General features: G+C 44.4%; 1 protein-coding gene across 5 annotated transcripts in view; it reads right to left on the bottom strand.

Moving 5' to 3' along the window:
• The window catches only part of DGKD (diacylglycerol kinase delta), a 222,413-nt gene that overhangs the window by 75,522 nt on the left and 125,624 nt on the right, over window positions 1–21,267 (bottom strand). For all 5 annotated transcript variants that reach the window (XM_063915850.1, XM_063915849.1, XM_063915848.1 and 2 more), the window contains 10 exons: window positions 20,226–20,330; window positions 19,639–19,771; window positions 18,004–18,110; window positions 7,998–8,123; window positions 2,132–2,234; window positions 1,878–2,040; window positions 1,600–1,708; window positions 1,261–1,400; window positions 1,020–1,104; window positions 828–922 (listed from right to left, as the gene is read on the bottom strand). In XM_063915850.1, the coding sequence (XP_063771920.1) occupies window positions 828–922; window positions 1,020–1,104; window positions 1,261–1,400; window positions 1,600–1,708; window positions 1,878–2,040; window positions 2,132–2,234; window positions 7,998–8,123; window positions 18,004–18,110; window positions 19,639–19,771; window positions 20,226–20,330 (1,166 nt within the window). The remainder of the gene's footprint in view (window positions 1–827; window positions 923–1,019; window positions 1,105–1,260; window positions 1,401–1,599; window positions 1,709–1,877; window positions 2,041–2,131; window positions 2,235–7,997; window positions 8,124–18,003; window positions 18,111–19,638; window positions 19,772–20,225; window positions 20,331–21,267) is intronic.

The raw sequence follows: 21,267 nt of genomic DNA, 5'->3' as shown, positions 1-21,267 counted from the left end.
CAGCAAATTTGTTAGCAGTTGGGCAAAACCATGTGCACTGCAGGGGGGGGGGGGGGGGGACAGATATAACATGTGCAGAGAGAGTTAGATTTGGGTGGGGTGTGTTCAAACTGAAATCTAAATTGCAGTGTAAAAATAAAGCTGCCAGTATTTACCCTGCACAGAAAAAAAATAACCCACCCAAATCTAAAGGGGGTCACTCACGGAGCGATCGCTGCTTAAAATCTAAGCAATCTGACTAGATTGCTTAGATTTTAAGCAGCGATCACTCCGTGTGTATCCCTCACAGCGATAGCGATGTGCAGCCCCGCGCATCGCTATCGCTGGTGCATGCAGGCAAATCCAGCAGGTTGCTCACTTCACCTGCTGGGTGAAATGAGCGCCTCAACCCCCCCCCCCCTCCCCCCTCAGCACACATCGCGCTGCAAATGTTATACCTGCCCCCCCCCCCCCTGCAGTGCTCATGGTTTTGCCCAACTGCTAACAAATTTGCTACTGCGATCAACTCTAAATTACCCCCTAAGAGCCAAACGTTTAGCCAGACGGATGAACAGCTGAAGCTGTGCTAAGTTTGTCCAAGTAAGTCTGGTGTGGTTAAATGCCTGAATCCGGACTTTGGTCACCTTTAATGGTTGGTGTAGTTGGATACCGGCTGCTACCATTATTGTTAATTATTATTAACAACATTTTGTCATATAGTGCCAGCACACACTACAGTGCATTACAATTGGGAACCAACACAGTTATCAAACAACACTTTGTATTAACAGGGCCTGGCTCACAAGCTCACAATCCATAGGATAGGTCATGTGATGGTCGTCACTTACTTAGCTGAGGAGATCACCACTGAGTGCTGGTCTGAGCTGAGTATCTGTGACAAATGAGCAGCTACAGAGTCTTCATAGACCAGAATTTGCTGAACCTGGAGAGAATCCAAAACAAACTTCAAAGCTGAAGAAATGAACAGTGCACCGACTGGATAATGACACCAGAACATGTAACAGCCACTATGAACGCACCTCACAGTCCTCGCTTGGCTCTGTGCCCATAGTGGAATCCGTGGCCTGAGCAGACAGCTTTGTCTCATACACCATTATACTCCACCTGACAGCAATCAAACCAATAGGTCATTACCACAGCAAACATGAGCATGCTGAATTTACCCGGATGTCCATCTTTTATGTCAGTTTGTAATGAATATATTTAAACTTTGATGCATACAACAATGACCATATTAGGATGCATTTCCCTTATGCTTACCTATCCAGCATTTTTGTCCCCGCTCTCTCCAGTTTCTCCAGTATCTGGGGGAGCTGAGTGTCGTCATCACATGCAGAACCCCAGCCAAGCACACGTGCCAGGTCATTACCAGTGCCTAAGGGTAGTACTCCCAGCTGACACTGAGAACAAGATGAACAGGCATTTGACAAAGCTCGGTGTGGTGCATCAATAGCAGTCACCAAAGGAGGAAACAGAACTTTTATACAAGCCATCATTCTACCATATACAGTCATGATTTGCGTCTCGCTGATCATCAACCCAGTATTTCATTGCAGGTTTATACATAAGAGCCGTATAACATTTATATTGTGTGTATACCTGCTTGTGAAGATTAAGTGTGTCTATTTCGGAAAGAACCCAGCCAACGCTGCCATCTCCCCCACACACCAATATCCTGAAGGTGTCAAACTTATGAAACAAGCGTAAACTAAAGAAAAAGAAATTCAGAGGATCAGCTGTGCCGTAAAGTCCGCAGGTTTTATTCCATAAAAACATATCAGTGGCGGTGTCAATATCAATTAAATACAGTATACAAAACCTTTGTGAGACTTAAGATTTCCCCCCCCCTCTGGAAGATTATGGCCATAGTAACTCACCCTAAATGAGGGCCTCCATTCATCAAATCAAACACTTGAGCTGGGTTAAGTAGCTGTTTGAAACGTCGCAGGAACTTTACTCCTTGGTTGTCTCCACTTTTTGAATTGACAAAGACAAGCAGGGGGCTAGTGCAGGAGGCGGGGCAGGTGGCCTTCCAGAAGCCTGGACAACAAGGAAGGAAAAAGTTTACTTATCAGTGGAGAGTCAGACATGAAACCTGCTCATGCTGCCATGGCGTAATGCACACACATACCGTCTGAATCAATGCTGTTGAGAGCTGTCGGAGGGATAACAGACACTTTACACTGACCAAGCGGGCATTTTTCAGGTAGATGTTCTCTACAGGAGGAGTGTACCTACAGCAAGCAGAGGACTAGTTACTTATCTGAAAGTAATAAGGCAAATGTCAGGAATGAATAAAACTTCCGCCACAGACTGATAAAACAGTTTATGTGTTCATGTTAAACTACAACTATCCATCAGATTCACTTATATATATAAATAATGTCTGAAGTGTAGCTTTAAGTAGGGATGCCAAAGTTATTAACCATTCGTATTGTATAAATATTTGTATTACACTTAAGCGTCACTAGCTTTTGTTTATTGTGATACAGGCCAATAACTATTCCTATTATTCCTTATTAGCAGATATGAAAGGAAAGTTTTCATCACTGCACATCGCTCTTTGGAGAATGGCCTTTGAAAAAAAAAAAAAACCCCATAATAAACCAAATAACCTTTTCATTTTCAAAAGTACAGAGGAATGTGACACAAGCTGACAAAATGACAGAAACCCCAGGCTACATAACCACCTCTGTACAGACATTTGTTTTGTGGCAATAGACGTGTCCTCTTACATCTTTGCTCTATGCGCTATAAGTGGCGTTACACGTAACGCGTGAGTGGCGTGTGCCACGGTAGAGCTGCACGTCTTTTTTCCGTTTTTTTCCATAAAAATGGTTTTAGACGCACTGCAAACCAATAGAACGCACATGCAGCTTCTGCTGATTAAAATGATATGCAGCATGCATATATTCTGTGTGTGACTGCAACTGTATTTGCATACAAAATGCTATGCTTCAGTGGTTTCCTGGAAAACACTGTAATGTGGCATTTCGGATGCAGATACAGCTGCATTTACACACAGAATATAGGCATGCTGCATATCATTTTAATCAGTGTCTATGATATATTTTCGTGGAAAAATCACAAAAAAAAGACATTCAGCTCTACTGAGAACCACCACGTCATGGCGCAACTTGAAGAGCTGTTTAGCATGACTACAGCAAGGATGTATGAGGACACATCTGTATAAACCTTTTATCAGGATGGACTATGGTAAGAAGTAAAGATAAGAATAGTGTTGGCTTTTTGGTGAGTGTGGAAGATGGGATGGGGGCAGGGGACCTGTTGAGTACAGGGCCAATGTCTTTCGTACTTAGACTAGATATCTTGGGGATGTGATCCAGTATGTATATGCAAATTTAACAACTTGAAAAAATCCAAAACCTAAAACACTGCTCATCCCAAGCATTTTGGATAAGGAATACTGGGTCTGAGGGGATGACAGTCAGAATAATGAAAGGAGAATCCCAATATATCCCAAAGGTCAGTACTGGTTGTGGGGTTAAGCATCGGGGGGGGGGGGGGGGGGGGGGGGGGGGGGGGGGGGGGGGGATTAGGTTGCACTGGTGTGGGAGGTTAGGGTCAGGCTGCGGGATTGGGGGAGTTAGGCTGCAGGAGTTTAAGGTTAGGCTGTGGGAGGTGTGGTTTAAGGGTAGAATTACAGATAAGGTACAAATACTTATGCAATCCGTCGGGATCCTGATTTCCGGGATTTCATACCCAACCTGGCTTGAGTCAGAGGTGCACGCAAATGTCGATTTTTGATGAAGTAGAGCGATTTGTTTGCCAATGCCATGTGCCAAAGCGCAAAATCAGCGAATGATTAGCAATTGTGGATGCAAAGAGGATTTATTCGCAAAATGAGTGACAGGTAACCAGTGCCTGGGGGAGTGGGTAACAAGGATGGCTAGAAAAAAGGTTGGCGTATCGGGACTGTTTCCTGGGTGTGCCATCGTCAGCCATTGCAATTAATTAGCAGCTGGAGAGGACACGCTCAGACTGAGAGGGTACATCTGAAAAACAACGCTTTTTATCAATCACTGTTGATCTGTAAATATGTAATGGAATGAAGCTATGCAGGTACTTTTTACCCACAAATCACATGTATATTTGATGTATCAATTTTAACAAAAATAAAGCTATACAGTATTCATTCATTCTGCAAATGTGTTCATTAATTCTATGAGTTTCACTGCCAATTAGGGAATATTAGATCTAATTGGACACAAAACACAGTCCATCTAGGTCCAAAAAGTCAACCTCTTCTTAAGAAAATCTGATGGGACATCTTTATTCTTCAGCTATAATGGATGGTAAATTGAGCGTCCGCAGTAATGGTGCACTGTCGGATTCACACTGGATCATTCAGATTTGATGATACACGTATGGCTGATTGGGACAAAGGTCAGGCTGTTCAGTGGTAGGGGTTTATGGTCATCATAAAAAAAATGGATAAATGCTAATATTAATTGAATCAGAATTACTTGCAACAAACGCATGAACATGAGGAAAGGCATATGGCAGAATCTTATGTGCATATTACCATAGATGGCCACAGCTGTCACACATACTCTACATTTGGCTTCTGTAACATGAGACCTGTGCACGCTCTCTGTTCCACTTGACAACAGTCTAATTTTCACTGTTTGATCTTATTGTTTTTCAGTCCCTTTCATACATGCTGACAAACTATCATGCAGTACTGAGGTTTTTAATCTACTACTTATAATTAATTCTCCTTTATGTGCTTATTTTTAGTAACTTCATGAGACCAAAGGTAATTGTTAGCTCTCTTATAAACACTCATTAAAAATGTCATTACATTTTATGTCACTAGCAGGACCCATTACAAAATGTGGCTTGGCTTTAGTGAACTGCTGGACCAGCTACAGTAAAATTAGTGAACTGCTGGACCAGCTACAGTAGGATTAGTGAACTGCTGGACCAGCTACAGTAAAATTAGTGAACTGCTGGACCAGCTACAGTAGGATTAGTGAACTGCTAGACCAGCTACAGTAAAATTAGTGAACTGCTGGACCAGCTACAGTAGGATTAGTGAACTGGTAGACCAGCTACAGCAGGATTAGTGAACTGCTGGACCAGCTACAGTAGGATTAGTGAACTGGTAGACCAGCTACAGCAGGATTAGTGAACTGCTGGACCAGCTACAGTAGGATTAGTGAACTGCTGGACCAGCTACAGTAGGATTAGTGAACTGCTGGACCAGTTACAGTAGGATTAGTGAACTGCTGGACCAGCTACAGTAGGATTAGTGAACTGCTAGACCAGCTACAGTAGGATTAGTGAACTGCTGGACCAGCTACAGTAAAATTAGTGAACTGCTGGACCAGTTACAGTAGGATTAGTGAACTGCTGGACCAGCTACAGTAGGATTAGTGAACTGCTGGACCAGCTACAGTAGGATTAGTGAACTGCTGGACCAGCTACAGCAGGATTAGTGAACTGCTGGACCAGCTACAGTAGGATTGGTGAACTGCTGGACCAGCTACAGTAGGATTAGTGAACTGGTAGACCAGCTACAGCAGGATTAGTGAACTGCTGGACCAGCTACAGTAGGATTAGTGAACTGCTGGACCAGCTACAGCAGGATTAGTGAACTGCTGGACCAGCTACAGTAGGATTAGTGAACTGCTGGACCAGCTACAGTAGGATTAGTGAACTGCTGGACCAGTTACAGTAGGATTAGTGAACTGCTGGACCAGCTACAGTAGGATTAGTGAACTGCTAGACCAGCTACAGTAGGATTAGTGAACTGCTGGACCAGCTACAGTAGGATTAGTGAACTGCTGGACCAGCTACAGCAGGATTAGTGAACTGCTGGACCAGCTACAGTAGGACTGGTGAACTGCTGGACCAGCTACAGTAGGATTAGTGAACTGCTAGACCAGCTACAGCAGGATTAGTGAACTGCTGGACCAGCTACAGTAGGATTAGTGAACTGGTAGACCAGCTACAGCAGGATTAGTGAACTGCTGGACCAGCTACAGTAGGATTAGTGAACTGCTGGACCAGCTACAGCAGGATTAGTGAACTGCTGGACCAGCTACAGTAGGATTGGTGAACTGCTGGACCAGCTACAGTAGGATTAGTGAACTGCTAGACCAGCTACAGCAGGATTAGTGAACTGCTGGACCAGCTACAGTAGGATTAGTGAACTGGTAGACCAGCTACAGCAGGATTAGTGAACTGCTGGACCAGCTACAGCAGGATTAGTGAACTGCTGGACCAGCTACAGTAGGATTGGTGAACTGCTGGACCAGCTACAGTAGGATTAGTGAACTGCTAGACCAGCTACAGCAGGATTAGTGAACTGCTGGACCAGCTACAGTAGGATTAGTGAACTGGTAGACCAGCTACAGCAGGATTAGTGAACTGCTGGACCAGCTACAGTAGGATTAGTGAACTGCTGGACCAGCTACAGCAGGATTAGTGAACTGCTGGACCAGCTACAGTAGGATTGGTGAACTGCTGGACCAGCTACAGTAGGATTAGTGAACTGCTAGACCAGCCACAGCAGGATTAGTGAACTGCTGGACCAGCTACAGTAGGATTAGTGAACTGGTAGACCAGCTACAGCAGGATTAGTGAACTGCTGGACCAGCTACAGTAGGATTAGTGAACTGCTGGACCAGCTACAGCAGGATTAGTGAACTGCTGGACCAGCTACAGTAGGATTAGTGAACTGCTGGACCAGCTACAGTAGGATTAGTGAACTGCTGGACCAGTTACAGTAGGATTAGTGAACTGCTGGACCAGCTACAGTAGGATTAGTGAACTGCTAGACCAGCTACAGTAGGATTAGTGAACTGCTGGACCAGCTACAGCAGGATTAGTGAACTGCTGGACCAGCTACAGTAGGATTGGTGAACTGCTGGACCAGCTACAGTAGGATTAGTGAACTGCTAGACCAGCTACAGCAGGATTAGTGAACTGCTGGACCAGCTACAGTAGGATTAGTGAACTGCTGGACCAGCTACAGCAGGATTAGTGAACTGCTGGACCAGCTACAGTAGGATTAGTGAACTGCTGGACCAGCTACAGTAGGATTAGTGAACTGCTGGACCAGCTATAGTAGGATTAGTGAACTGCTGGACCAGCTAAAGTAGGATTAGTGAACTGCTGGACGGGCTATAGTAGGATTAGTGAACTGCTGGACCAGCTACAGTAGGATTAGTGAACTGCTGGACCAGCTACAGTAGGATTAGTGAACTACTGGACCAGCTACAGTAGGATTAGCCAACATAAGGAGCGATGTATAAAACTTAGTAAATAGTAACCAGTAGACAGTAAAGTCTAAACTCTACATTTATGATGTTGTGACAGCCCGCATAGTATTTTGTATACTCTATGGTTGTTACGTGGCAGCAATAATCTTACAGGTATCAGGTTTACACAGAAATAACTATTACTGCTACATTATACTCCCTCCCCCACCATCTGGGTTCATTACATTCCAAACGTGCACTTGAGCCCTAAGGGTTGTACTGAAAGTATGAAAGTTAGACCTCACAAATCACTTCCCATTGACATAGACATACATGAAAAATGTAGCTTAGCTTCTTCCAAAGTTCCTTTGTGTGACATTAAATTAATATTCATATATATTCAAGTTGATGGTGTTTAAACGTAGCAAAACACCAATTACGTGAACGTATGCGACAACCCTGAAGAACAATTATCTCATTGCTAACACAAGCTTTTTCTATTTGACCAATGGGACGACGGGCTGTATATACACTGTTTCATAATCATTCGGAATAATCTCAAACTGGCAGGATTGGAAGGATTATTATTCAGTGTATGGCCATTTTTAGAGATACTGTTGCTGTTCGGTTAAACTGTATGTTTTGTTTATGCATTCATTTCATAACCAAGTACCTTTCAATTAAGATGATTAACAAAACAAGTATTATATGTGACTATCTACTTGAACTTTACATTCATATGCCAGAAAGTTCCACAGAGCCTCTTACCATTGCCCTGCACCACAGACACTGCCAGTCCTGCAGGCGGAGTACACTGCCACATGTTTTCTCACATACGGTGCACTTAGCGCTCACAGGTAGGTTCCCTTCCAACCACTGGTGCGGCATTGATACCTACAGGAGAGTTACAAAGTGATACCCCATCCTTACAACATTGCCAAATACAGCCTTCAAGTAAGTGCCTTTCAAAAGTAAAAAGGGGGTAAAATAAGATTTTACTTGCCGATAAATCTATTTCTCGTAGTCCGTAGTGGATGCTGGGACTCCGTAAGGACCATGGGGAATAGCGGCTCCGCAGGAGACAGGGCACAAAATAAAAGCTTGAGATATCAGGTGGTGTGCACTGGCTCCTCCCCCTATGACCCTCCTCCAAGCCAGTTAGGATACTGTGCCCGGACGAGCGTACATAATAAGGAAGGATATTGAATCCCGGGTAAGACTCATACCAGCCACACCAATCACACCGTACAACTCGTGATCTGAACCCAGTTAACAGTATGATAAATTCAAAGGAGCCTCTGAAAAGATGGCTCAACAATAATAACCCGAATTTTTTGTAACAATAACTATATACAAGTATTGCAGACAATCCGCACTAGGGATGGGCGCCCAGCATCCACTACGGACTACGAGAAATAGATTTATCGGCAAGTAAAATCTTATTTTCTCTAACGTCCTAAGTGGATGCTGGGACTCCGTAAGGACCATGGGGATTATACCAAAGCTCCCAAACGGGCGGGAGAGTGCGGATGACTCTGCAGCACCGAGTGAGAGAACTCCAGGTCCTCCTCAGCCAGGGTATCAAATTTGTAGAATTTTGCAAACGTGTTTGCCCCTGACCAAGTAGCCGCTCGGCAAAGTTGTAAAGCCGAGACCCCTCGGGCAGCCGCCCAAGATGAGCCCACTTTCCTTGTGGAATGGGCTTTTACCGATTTTGGCTGTGGCAGGCCTGCCACGGAATGTGCAAGCTGAATTGTACTACAAATCCAACGAGCAATAGTCTGCTTTGAAGCAGGAGCACCCAGCTTGTTGGGTGCACACAGGATAAACAGCGAGTCAGATTTCCTGACTCCAGCCGTCCTGGAAACATATATTTTCAAGGCCCTGACAACGTCCAGCAACTTAGAGTCCTCTAAGTCCCTAGTAGCCGCAGGTACCACAATAGGTTGGTTCATGTGAAATGCAGAAACCACCTTAGGTAGAAATTGAGGACGAGTCCTCAATTCCGCCCTGTCAGAATGAAAAATTAGGTAAGGGCTTTTACATGATAAAGCCGCCAATTCTGACACACGCCTGGCTGAAGCCAGGGCCAACAGCATCGACACCTTCCACGTGAGATATTTTAAATCTACCGTAGACAATGGTTCAAACCAATGTGATTTTAGAAATCTCAACACAACATTGAGATCCCAAGGTGCCACTGGAGGCACAAAAGGAGGCTGTATGCGCAGCACCCCTTTCACAAATGTCTGAACTTCAGGTACTGAAGCCAGTTCTTTCTGGAAGAATATCGACAAGGCCGAAATTTGAACCTTAATGGACCCTAATTTTAGGCCCATAGACAGTCCCGTTTGCAGGAAATGCAAGAAACGACCCAGTTGAAATTCCTCTGTAGGGGCCTTCTTGGCCTCACACCACGCCACATATTTACGCCAAATGCGGTGATAATGTTTTGCGGTTACTTCCTTTCTGGCTTTTACCAGAGTAGGGATTACTTCTTCTGGAATGCCCTTGTCCTTCAGGATCCGGCGTTCAACCGCCATGCCGTCAAACGCAGCCGCGGTAAGTCTTGGAACAGACAAGGCCCCTGCAGTAGCAGGTCCTTTCTTAGAGGTAGAGGCCACGGTTCGTCCGTGAGCATCTCTTGAAGTTCCGGGTACCAAGACCTTCTTGGCCAATCCGGAACCACGAGTATAGTTCTTACTCCTCTCCTTCTTATGATTCTCAATACTTTTGGTATGAGGGGCAGAGGAGGGAACACATACACTGACTGGTACACCCACGGCGTTACCAGAGCGTCCACCGCTATTGCCTGAGGGTCCCTTGACCTGGCGCAATATCTGTCCAGTTTTTTGTTTAGACGTGACGCCATCATGTCCACCTTTGGTTTTTCCCAACGGTTTACAATTTGGTGGAAGACTTCTGGGTGAAGTCCCCACTCTCCCGGGTGAAGGTCGTGTCTGCTGAGGAAGTCTGCTTCCCAGTTGTCCACTCCCGGAATGAACACTGCTCCTGAAGCAGAGGTTTTGCTTGAATTAAGGCATTGTAAATGGCCCTTAGTTCCAGAATGTTTATATGAAGAGATGTTTCCATGCTTGACCACAAGCCCTGGAAATTCCTTCCCTGTGTGACTGCTCCCCAGCCTCTCAGGCTGGCATCCGTGGTTACCAGGATCCAATCCTGAATGCCAAATCTGCGGCCCTCTAGTAGATGAGCACTCTGAAGCCACCACAGGAGAGACACCCTTGTCCTTGGCGACAGGGTTATCCGCTGATGCATCTGAAGATGCGATCCGGACCATTTTCCCAGTAGATCCCACTGAAACGTTCTTGCATGGAATCTTCCGAATGGAATCGCTTCGTAAGAAGCCACCATTTTTCCCAGGACCCTTGTGCACTGATGCACTGATACCTGTCCTGGTTTTAGGAGGTTCCTGACTAGCTCGGATAACTCCCTGGCCTTCTCCTCCGGGAGAAACACCTTCTTCTGGACTGTGTCCAGAATCATTCCTAAGAACAGTAGACGTGTCGTTGGGATCAGCTGCGACTTTGGGATATTTAGAATCCATCCGTGCTGACTTAGCACTACCTGAGATAGTGCCACTCCGACTTCTAACTGTTCCTTGGTTCTTGCCCTTATCAGGAGATCGTCCAAGTAAGGGATAATTAAGATGCCTTTTCTTCGTAGAAGAATCATCATTTCGGCCATTACCTTGGTAAAGACCCGAGGCGCCGTGGACAATCCAAACGGCAGCGTCTGAAACTGATAATGACAGTTTTGTACTACAAACCTGAGGTACCCTTGGTGAGAAGGGTATATTGGGACGTGGAGATAAGCATCCTTGATGTCCAGCGACACCATATAGTCCCCCTCTTCCAGGTTCGCTATCACCGCTCTGAGTGACTCCATCTTGAATTTGAACCTTTTTATGTAAGTGTTCAAAGATTTTAGATTTAAGATTGGTCTCACCGAGCCGTCCGGCTTCGGTACCACAAATAGTGTGGAATAATACCCCTTCCCCTGTTGTAAGAGGGGTACCTTGATTATCACCTGCTGGGAGTACAGCTTGTGAATGGCTTCCAGAACTGCCTCCCTGTCGGAGGGAGACTTTGGTAAAGCAGACTTCAGGAACCGATGAGGAGGAAACGCCTCGAATTCCAGTTTGTACCCCTGTGATACTACCTGTAGAATCCAGGGATCCACTTGTGAGTGAGCCCACTGCGCGTTGAAATTCTTGAGACGTGCCCCCACCGTGTCTGAGTCTGCTTGTAAAGCCCCAGCGTCATGCTGAAGACTTGGCAGAAGCAGGGGAGGGCTTCTGCTCCTGGGAAGCGGCTGCATGGTGCTGCCTTTTTCCTCTTCCTCTGCCCTTGGGCAGAAAAGAGTGGCCTTTTGCTCGCTTGTACTTATGGGAACGAAAGGACTGAGTTTGAAAAGACTGTGTCTTTTTCTGCTGATGTGAAGTAACCTGGGGTAAAAAGGTGGATTTTCCAGCCGTTGCCGTGGCCACCAGGTCTGTTAGACCAGCCCCAAATAACTCCTCCCCCTTATACGGCAATACTTCCATGTGCCGTTTGGAATCTGCGTCACCTGACCACTGTCGGGTCCATAATGCTCTTCTGGCAGAGATGGACATTGCGCTTACTCTTGATGCCAGGGTACAAATATCCCTCTGCGCATCACGCATATATAGCAATGCATCCTTTAAATGTTCTATAGTTAACAAAATATTGTCCCTGTCCAGGGTATCAATATTCTCAGTCAGGGAATCCGCCCATGCGACTCCAGCACTGCACATCCAGGCTGATGCGATTGCTGGTCGCAGTATAACACCAGTATGTGTGTATATACTTTTCAGGATATTTTCCAGCCTCCTATCAGCTGGTTCTTTGAGGGTGGCCGTATCAGGGGACGGTAACGCTACTTGTTTAGATAAACGTGTGAGCGCCTTATCTACCCTAGGGGGTGTTTCCCACCGCGCCCTAACCTCTGGCGGGAAAGGGTATAGTGCTAATAATTTATTAGAAATTAGCTGTTTTTTATCGGGGGAAACCCACGTTTTATCACACACCTCATTTATTTCATCAGACTCAGGAAAAACTATTGGCAGTTTTTTCACACCCCACATAATACCCGCCTTTGTGGTACTTGTAGTGTCAGAAAGGTTCAATGCCTCTTTCATTGCCGTGATCATGTAACGTGTGGCCCTACTGGACATTACGTTTGTCTCGTCACCGTCGACACTAGATTCAGTATCTGTATCCGTGTCGACCCACTGAGGTAGCGGCCGTTTTAGGGCCCCTGAGGGTGTCTGAGACGCCTGAACAGGCACTAATTGATTTGCCGGCTTTCTCATGTCGTCAACAGTTTTTTGTAAACTGCTGACATTATCACTTAATTGCTTAAACACAATCATCCAGTCAGGTGTCGACTCCCTAGGGGGTGACATCACTAACACAGGCAACTGCTCCGCCTCCACCTCATTTTCCTCCTCATACATGTCGACACACGCGTACCGACACACAGCACACACACCGGGAATGCTCTGATAGAGGACAGGACCCCACTTAGCCCTTTGGAGAGACAGAGGGAGAGTCTGCCAGCACACACCCAGCGCTATATATATACAGGGATAACCTTATATAAGTGTTAAACCCTTATAGCTGCTGTTTTGTTATAATCTGCTGCCAAAATGCCCCCCCTTCTCTTTTTTACCCTGAATCAGAAGCAGGACTGCAGGGGAGAGTCAGGGAGCCGTCCTTCCAGCGGAGCTGTGAGGGAAAAATGGCGCCAGTGTGCTGAGGAGATAGGCCCCGCCCCTTCACGACGTCCTCATCTCCCGCTTTTTCTGTGTAAAATGGCAGGGGAAAAAATACATCCATATAGCCCTGGAGCTATATGTGATGTATTCCTTTAGCCAGCTAAGGTATTTGATTTATATTGCGTCTCAGGGCGCTCCCCCCCTAGCGCCCTGCACCCTCAGTGACCGGAGTGTGAAGTGTGCTGAGAGCAATGGCGCACAGCTGCGGTGCTGTGCGCTACCTTAGTCTTGAAGACAGGATGTCTTCTGCCGCCGCTTTCACCGGACCTCTTCGTCTCTTCTGGCTCTGTAAGGGGGACGGCGGCGCGGCTCCGGTGACCCATCCAGGCTGAACCTGTGATCGTCCCTCTGGAGCTAACGTCCAGTAGCCTAAGAAGCCCAATCCACTCTGCACTCAGGTGAGTTCGCTTCTTCTCCCCTTAGTCCCACGGTGCAGTGAGCCTGTTGCCAGCAGGACTCACTGAAAATAAAAAAACCTAACTAAACTTTTATTCTAAGCAGCTCAGGAGAGCTACCTAGTTTGCACCCTTCTCGGCCGGGCACAAAAATCTAACTGGCTTGGAGGAGGGTCATAGGGGGAGGAGCCAGTGCACACCACCTGATATCTCAAGCTTTTATTTTGTGCCCTGTCTCCTGCGGAGCCGCTATTCCCCATGGTCCTTACGGAGTCCCAGCATCCACTTAGGACGTTAGAGAAAATTGTGCATAACTTTAGGTTCCCGGGTGAGGGGTGTTATGGATCAGGGATATATCCTCGATCTCCTCAGATCTCCAGCTCAAAGAGGTATTAGTGTGACTTAGGAAAAGCCATACACTTAATACTCACCACCAAGGGTGACAATCCCTGTGTCAGTAGAACACAAAGGGACAGATTTTTATTCAAACCTGTATTAGGAGCAGAAACCAAAAAGATCAATTTGGCCCATTGTGATCCTCAAGATAGTGAACACACATATCCAAGTGGACAGGTTCTAGATGGATTTGTTGAGATCCATGATTAATGGTATGGATGAGTACATGACATCCACGGAAGACATCTGGGAAGGTCACTAGTACCTTTGCAGTACAGTATCACCATTTCCAGCCATGCTTTTTGGGATGACAACAGCTCCCCTGAGATTCACAAAAACAAAGGCAGCCTCAGTGGCTCTCCTCCAGAGGGGCAATGATTGTATTTATCTGGACAATTACAATTTGGAACATTAAAAGAATAAAATTGGGGAGAACACTTAGCCAGCGCTGTGACGGTTTTTCTTTCTTTACGACTCCCCTTCAAATCTCACAGATGGGGTTGCATGTAAGATAATAAAGCAGGAATGTATATAGTGAAGTACTGTTAAATACAAAACATATACAGGTTGAGTATCCCTTATCCAAAATGCTTGGGACCAGCGGTATTTTGGATATCGGATTTTTCCGTATTTTGGAATAATTGCATACCATAATGAGATATCATGGCGATGGGACCTAAGTGTAAGCACAGAATGCATTTATGTTTCATATACACCTTATACACACAGCCTGAAGGTAATTTTAGCCAATATTTTTTATAACTTTGTATATTAAACAAAGTGTGTCTACATTCACACAATTCATTCATGTTTCATATACCCCCTATACACACAGCCTGAAGGTCATTTAATACAATATTTTTAATAACTTTGTGTATTAAACAAAGTTTGTGTACATTGAGTCCTCAAAAAACAAAGATTTCACTATCTCACTCTCCCTCAAAAAAGTCCGTATTTCGGAATATTCCGTATTTCGGAATATTTGGATATGGGATACTCAACCTGTATACATAAATACAAATTAAACATAGGATCAGATAAGACACAATCCTTTAGGAGGCGTATAGGATGGGTAATTACCAAGGTCAATGGGAACTGTGGTCAAACAGTCCCAACAGCGTTTGTGTCCCAAAAGTGGGTGCTCCGGATCAGCCCACACTTCACACAGATGGTACCTGCTGGATCCCGGCAACGACACACCACTTGCTCAACGCCTCCACAGGAAAAACCAACGCGTTTCCTCCCCTAGCTGGGGACTTCTTCAAGGTGCAGTCAAGATACTGATCCTCTCCCTTCAACCCTCTATTTAAATGTCCATGCTCCAATCAGATTGTTTTTACACAGCCATACATCGTTATGCTAATTGCCTCTCTTAATCCTTTTGTTCCTCCTGACTCTCCGTCTAATGTCAGGAGGAACTTCCGTGTATGGTGGTGTCCATAGTAACCAGGATTCCCCCAGTCTAAAATCCCTGTGTGACCATCTGACGATCGCGTCCGCAACTGCGGGTATCCATGGTGACCGGGACTTCCTTGTTGTAGCGTCGCGTCACTTCCGGTCTTCGTCAGGATGATAAAAACAGTTTCTGAATCATAAAATCCTCCTTGTATGTGTCCAGCCCTCTTAAAAGTCCCTTGAGGCATTAATTAATTGTGTTGTTTATTTTTTTTGTTAACAATCAGCCGAGACATCACTTCCGGTGACGTCATGGGCTGTTACTAAAAGACCCCTTTATAAAAACCACTTGACTTCAAAGTCAGAGTTTAACCCCCTTGGCCTCAGTGTCCCTAGTTCGAAAATGGCCTTCATTTCCGCCTGTGCTAGTTGATTGACTTTATCACAGCGTCTCCAATATCCTTTTATATGTCGTATTCCACAGAACATTTTTATCGCTCCTATATTACTTTGATGATGTGTTCTGAAATGTTCAGACAATGAATGAGTTGTCAGTCCATTTCTGATGTTTCGTAAATGTTTGCCAATACGAACTTTCAGAGGTCTTGATGTACGTCCAATGTACCAGAGATCACAACTGCAGCTTATTGCATATACTACATTGGAACTATTGCAGGTTATGAAATCATTTATTTTCCATTTATTTTCATTTATTGAAATTTCAGTGATCTTACTTGTCACTGTTTTTATGCCCCTACAACCTAAGCACATCCCGCATCTAAAAAAACCTTTAGGGTCTTTTAGTAACCCATTAGTCAAGGGGATAATTTATTAATGAAAAGCTTCACTGTTTTTTTATTTTCACATATCTGCTGTGTTTCAATATATGTACATCTTTCATAAAAAAATGTCTCAATTTTTATTATGCCTTAAGATTATAATATTTATGCAAATAATGTTGAAATCCTTGCATGTGAAATATACTAATTGTTGTCTTACATTGTAGAGGGAGAACTGTATGTGACAGCCCATGACGTCACCGGAAGTGATGTCTCGGCTGATTGTTAACAAAAAAAATAAACAACACAATTAATTAATGCCTCAAGGGACTTTTAAGAGGGCTGGACACATACAAGGAGGATTTTATGATTCAGAAACTGTTTTTATCATCCTGACGAAGACCGGAAGTGACGCGACGCTACAACGAGGAAGTCCCGGTCACCATGGATACCCGCAGTTGCGGACGCGATCGTCAGATGGTCACACAGGGATTTTAGACTGGGGGAATCCTGGTTACTATGGACACCACCATACACGGAAGTTCCTCCTGACATTAGACGGAGAGTCAGGAGGAACAAAAGGATTAAGAGAGGCAATTAGCATAACGATGTATGGCTGTGTAAAAACAATCTGATTGGAGCATGGACATTTAAATAGAGGGTTGAAGGGAGAGGATCAGTATCTTGACTGCACCTTGAAGAAGTCCCCAAGCTAGGGGAGGAAACGCGTTGGTTTTTCCTGTGGAGGCGTTGAGCAAGTGGTGTGTCGTTGCCGGGATCCAGCAGGTACCATCTGTGTGAAGTGTGGGCTGATCCGGAGCACCCACTTTTGGGACACAAACGCTGTTGGGACTGTTTGACCACAGTTCCCATTGACCTTGGTAATTACCCATCCTATACGCCTCCTAAAGGATTGTGTCTTATCTGATCCTATGTTTAATTTGTATTTATGTATATATGTTTTGTATTAAACAGTACTTCACTATATACATTCCTGCTTTATTATCTTACATGCAACCCCATCTGTGAGATTTGAAGGGGAGTCGTAAAGAAAGAAAAACCGTCACAGCGCTGGCTAAGTGTTCTCCCCAATTTTATTCTTTTATGTACACTATTTGGTGAGGGGTGGAGGATACCTCATAGGAGAGAACTGCTTACTTTCAGCTGCTGTCATTTGCGCACTGAAGTGTTTCTATACTTTTTAATATATTACAATTTGGAACATTGCCAGTTGATAGCTGAGACAATGAAGCACCATAGCTGGATTATCAACTACCAGATACCCAATCTAGTCTCTATTCAGAGTCTGGTTGTTCTGGTCTGGTGTTCTAGTCCTGATTTAAAAAAACTGGAGGATCTTCTGGTTAAATAAGATGCTTACAGATGGCCTGTGTCCAAACAGACAATTGCTAGATGGACTGTGATTCTCCATATTTACATTGTTAAGGGATTGGTATATGGAAGAGTGAGGATTTAGGTCTTAAGGAGAATTTAAAGTACCAGAATCCTGAAGAAGACTCTATATTCCAAGTGTGCCCCACTATATTTGGAGCAAGGGTGTTCTACTGGTACAGAATATATGTAACATAATCAGGGAATGGCATGATACCAGTGGGTTTTGGACTGAAAATACCAAAATGATCATATAGAGCTGACAAAGTGATCGCGGATAAATCTGCTCATAGTCTGCACAGCAGAACAGTATAAAGTTATGGCTAGCATATAACATTCCTGCATGCTAGGCACAATCAAGTACACAGTCTCTATACATTTCCACAAGGGCACAAATAATAAGAGCTGCAGCAGGTAGTACAGCGGCTAGGATAGATAGGGCAGGATTACCACTGCCAAATAATCCTGAATTTAGGGGTCAGGGTCAGATTTTGGGAATCATTTACATCAGGGTTGCACGGCTGCTGCATGGACTAGCGGTACATCACTGGAGGCAGGTAAGCACACACTACTTAATGAAAGCAATTTACACTAACCCCATCTTCATCTTCAATAATGTCCTTCCCAACAGAAGCCAAGGTGGTCCATTTGCAGTTATTGGTGGCCCGCACTGCACACCGTCTGTGAGATTTAAACTTACACACTGTATATAGAGGTGAAATACAAACAATAGCACATATAATAAATTAGAAGTCACAAAACTCAACACATATCAGTCTTAGAATTTATATATACCACATCATTAGCAAATATCCCAGCTACACCATCTGCACTGGTTTGCTACTTTTTACACTCCCATGCATTTTTCTACAAACAGATTATTTATGTGATGCTGTGCGCTATGTTTTATAACACAAAAAAGTGCTGACCAGGATAACAAATGTCTGTCAAATATATAAAATAGTTCAGCCAGGCAATCAGAGGCTCTGGAACTCCCAGCATGCTCTAGTGATTGCATGATGTAGGTTAAACAGGAACTAGAGAGCGACACTCTGTCACCATTTGGTGTACACACATCTTGTCAATGTATTTATAAAGCAGAGCGGCTTGTATTTATTCATATTCCACAAAAGCAGGAAATCATGTCATGCTGGACAAAGTCATTGACTTCAAGTACATAGTCCTTTATGACAGACACACCTAGAATAGCTCTGAAAATATGAGCCTCTCTTAGTAACACACTACAATCACCGTCTCCAAGATCACCAAGATGTGGAACAATGTTCTAAAGGCTGTTATTTATTATATTTTTATAATGCAAATCTTCTACTATAAAACGGAAACGTTCACAAGTGTTTTTGACTTGACAAAAGAGGACTGTAGAAATAATGTAATGTAATGACACAAGATACACCTGTACTATTAATTATTCATACTACAGCAGCAGTGAGCTGTGCTTCATTTATACCGGCGGACTCTGCGCAACACGTCAGCAAGCGTGCTCGGAACCACACACCACCACTTACGCTCACATCTAGCCCTCGGTCACTGTTGTGGCTTTCAGTAAGTAGAGATAGACAGACGTACAGACAGATAGATAATTTATTTTATAGATAATGTCACAATGGATTGGTAAATCTGATACTTTATAGCCCACACAAACTATTATGCAGGTTGCTGGGTGACACTAGAAGGCTGCAGTTTATAATAATTGGATTGATGACATCCCTTTGGATACTACTAACACAACAAAGATTCACATACTAGGGAATTTTAGACACAGGGTTACTTTAAAGAAGGAAGTTATAAAAGTGGCATTACATTACAAACGGCAATCTGTGTGTTCCAAGCCATTGTTCAGCCGGCTGCGTCAGTGTTTACACTTTAATGGCACTATTATATTACTAATCAACTGTTAACTTTTTATTTCCCACTAGTAAATGAGTATTTAGCCATGCAAGTCACTGATGTGACTATACCAGTTCCAGATAACACAGTATTACTAATTATACTTAGGTAACAGTGCCATCCTTGGCATGTGTGATAGCACTTATTGAGTTTGATGTGACCAGAGAGAGCCTGCGTCCCCCCACCAGCACCCACACCACACTACAACCACCACCACCACCCAGGGAGGGCTTAAAGCTCTAGAAATAGCTGCTGAGCAAGAAAACTGGACAAAGGAACAAGCATTAGAAATGTCATATTAGTCTATGTATTTCCTTACATACCTTCACAGGAAAGTCCGTGGGAAGTCACCCCAGAGAGGGCTTCACGACATACGTTGCAGTAAGTGGGTCGAGCGTGGGAACATGCGTACCAATTATGCGTTCCGGAGAAATGGTCCATACTGTACTGGGCAGACTGCAAGTATGAAGGAGACAGAGTTGTGGATCCTGCAGGTAGTGTGCGCACACAGGCAAAGCAGGTCAGGCCGGTGCACTTCTGCCTATCAGGAGTCTTATGCAAATTCTAGAAGAGGTAATACTACCTTAGCTTTAGCTTAAGGAGATAATTATTTCCTCTTTAGCACAAGCAACAAAATGTGGACGGGAGAAAACAGAACAAAACACAATGAATGCTGCACATACAGTACATTGTCTCTGCAAATAGAAACAACAAAGACTGGTAAATAGATTTAAAGCCAGTGCTATTCCTCTGTCAGTTTACTGGCCACTCCTGCAGTACAATACATGAAGACAATGTGCACTTGTGCCTCCCCGGTGAGTGACCTAGCTTCACCTGAAGTCCTCTCTCAGGCAGTGAACACTATGGTTTCTCTACTAGTGCAGGTGATTGGCAGCTGACATGTCACTACCTCAAACAGTTCTCGGTTCTGCACAGACTTGAGAGCCGCCATCCATTCCTCCATGTCTTTTCTGTTGTCCGCACTGAGGATCAGTTTGCGAAAGGGAGTGAATACCTGGGAACAGGAGAAGAGGAATTAGGAAAAGGAGGAATTAGGAAAAGTATTAGGAAAAGGAGAAAGTAGGCTGAAGTCAGCTACATGGAAAGGCCAGAGAAGCACGACGGGGGAGGAGGGAGGGAAAACATCTAATTTAAAGGAGCTGTTTGCTAAAGGCATGGACCCTTGTGTGCATGGTGGCATTGGAAAGACAAACAAGGGCTTGTCTATAAGCAACTGGGAAATCACAGAAGCTGTGACTAGGGAATAAAGTGCAATGGACTATAGGGATTGTTGAAAAAAGAATTCCTATGGGATGTCACGCTGTTTATGGCACTTATAAGGAACTGGATGAAAACAAGGTTCACAGGCACCATAAGCAATTTAGGGACCTTGCATAGGATTGGCACACATATCTGTTTCGTAGACAGGTCTCGCAATTTTGGAGCTGCACATGCAGCCGAGTACACTATGGGCAATTCATAGTGAGCACTGATACTGCACCTAGCATGCGCTAATGACACTGCTTCAGTAATGGCAGCTGAGGCAGGTTCTTGCATTACTCTGCAAAATACCTATTCTATATAACAGCACAACTGCAGTACACTTCGGGCAGATTTACTAATGCTTCTAAAACAGACAAGTGGAGGTGTTGCCCTTAGCAACCAATGACATTTTGTCAATAATTTTACAGGATGCAACACAGAAATTATAAACTATAGTAGAATCGGACTGGTTACTATGGCAACACTACCACTTTTCACTTTTAGAAGCTTTAGTAAATCTGCCACACAGACTGGTAAAAAACAGGATTTTAATTACCTACCAGTAAATCCTTTTCTCGTAGTCCGTAGAGGATACTGGGGTCCACATTTGTACCATAGGGTATAGACGGGTCCACTAGGAGCGTTGGACACTTTAAGAAACCAATAGTGTGCACTGGCTCCTCCCTCTA

The sequence above is a fragment of the Pseudophryne corroboree genome, chromosome 4 (assembly GCF_028390025.1).
Source record: "Pseudophryne corroboree isolate aPseCor3 chromosome 4, aPseCor3.hap2, whole genome shotgun sequence".
Classification (NCBI taxonomy): Eukaryota; Metazoa; Chordata; class Amphibia; order Anura; family Myobatrachidae; genus Pseudophryne; species Pseudophryne corroboree.
The sequence above is the reverse complement of the archived record's forward strand: the minus strand, read 5'-3'. Positions and strand labels throughout refer to the sequence as shown.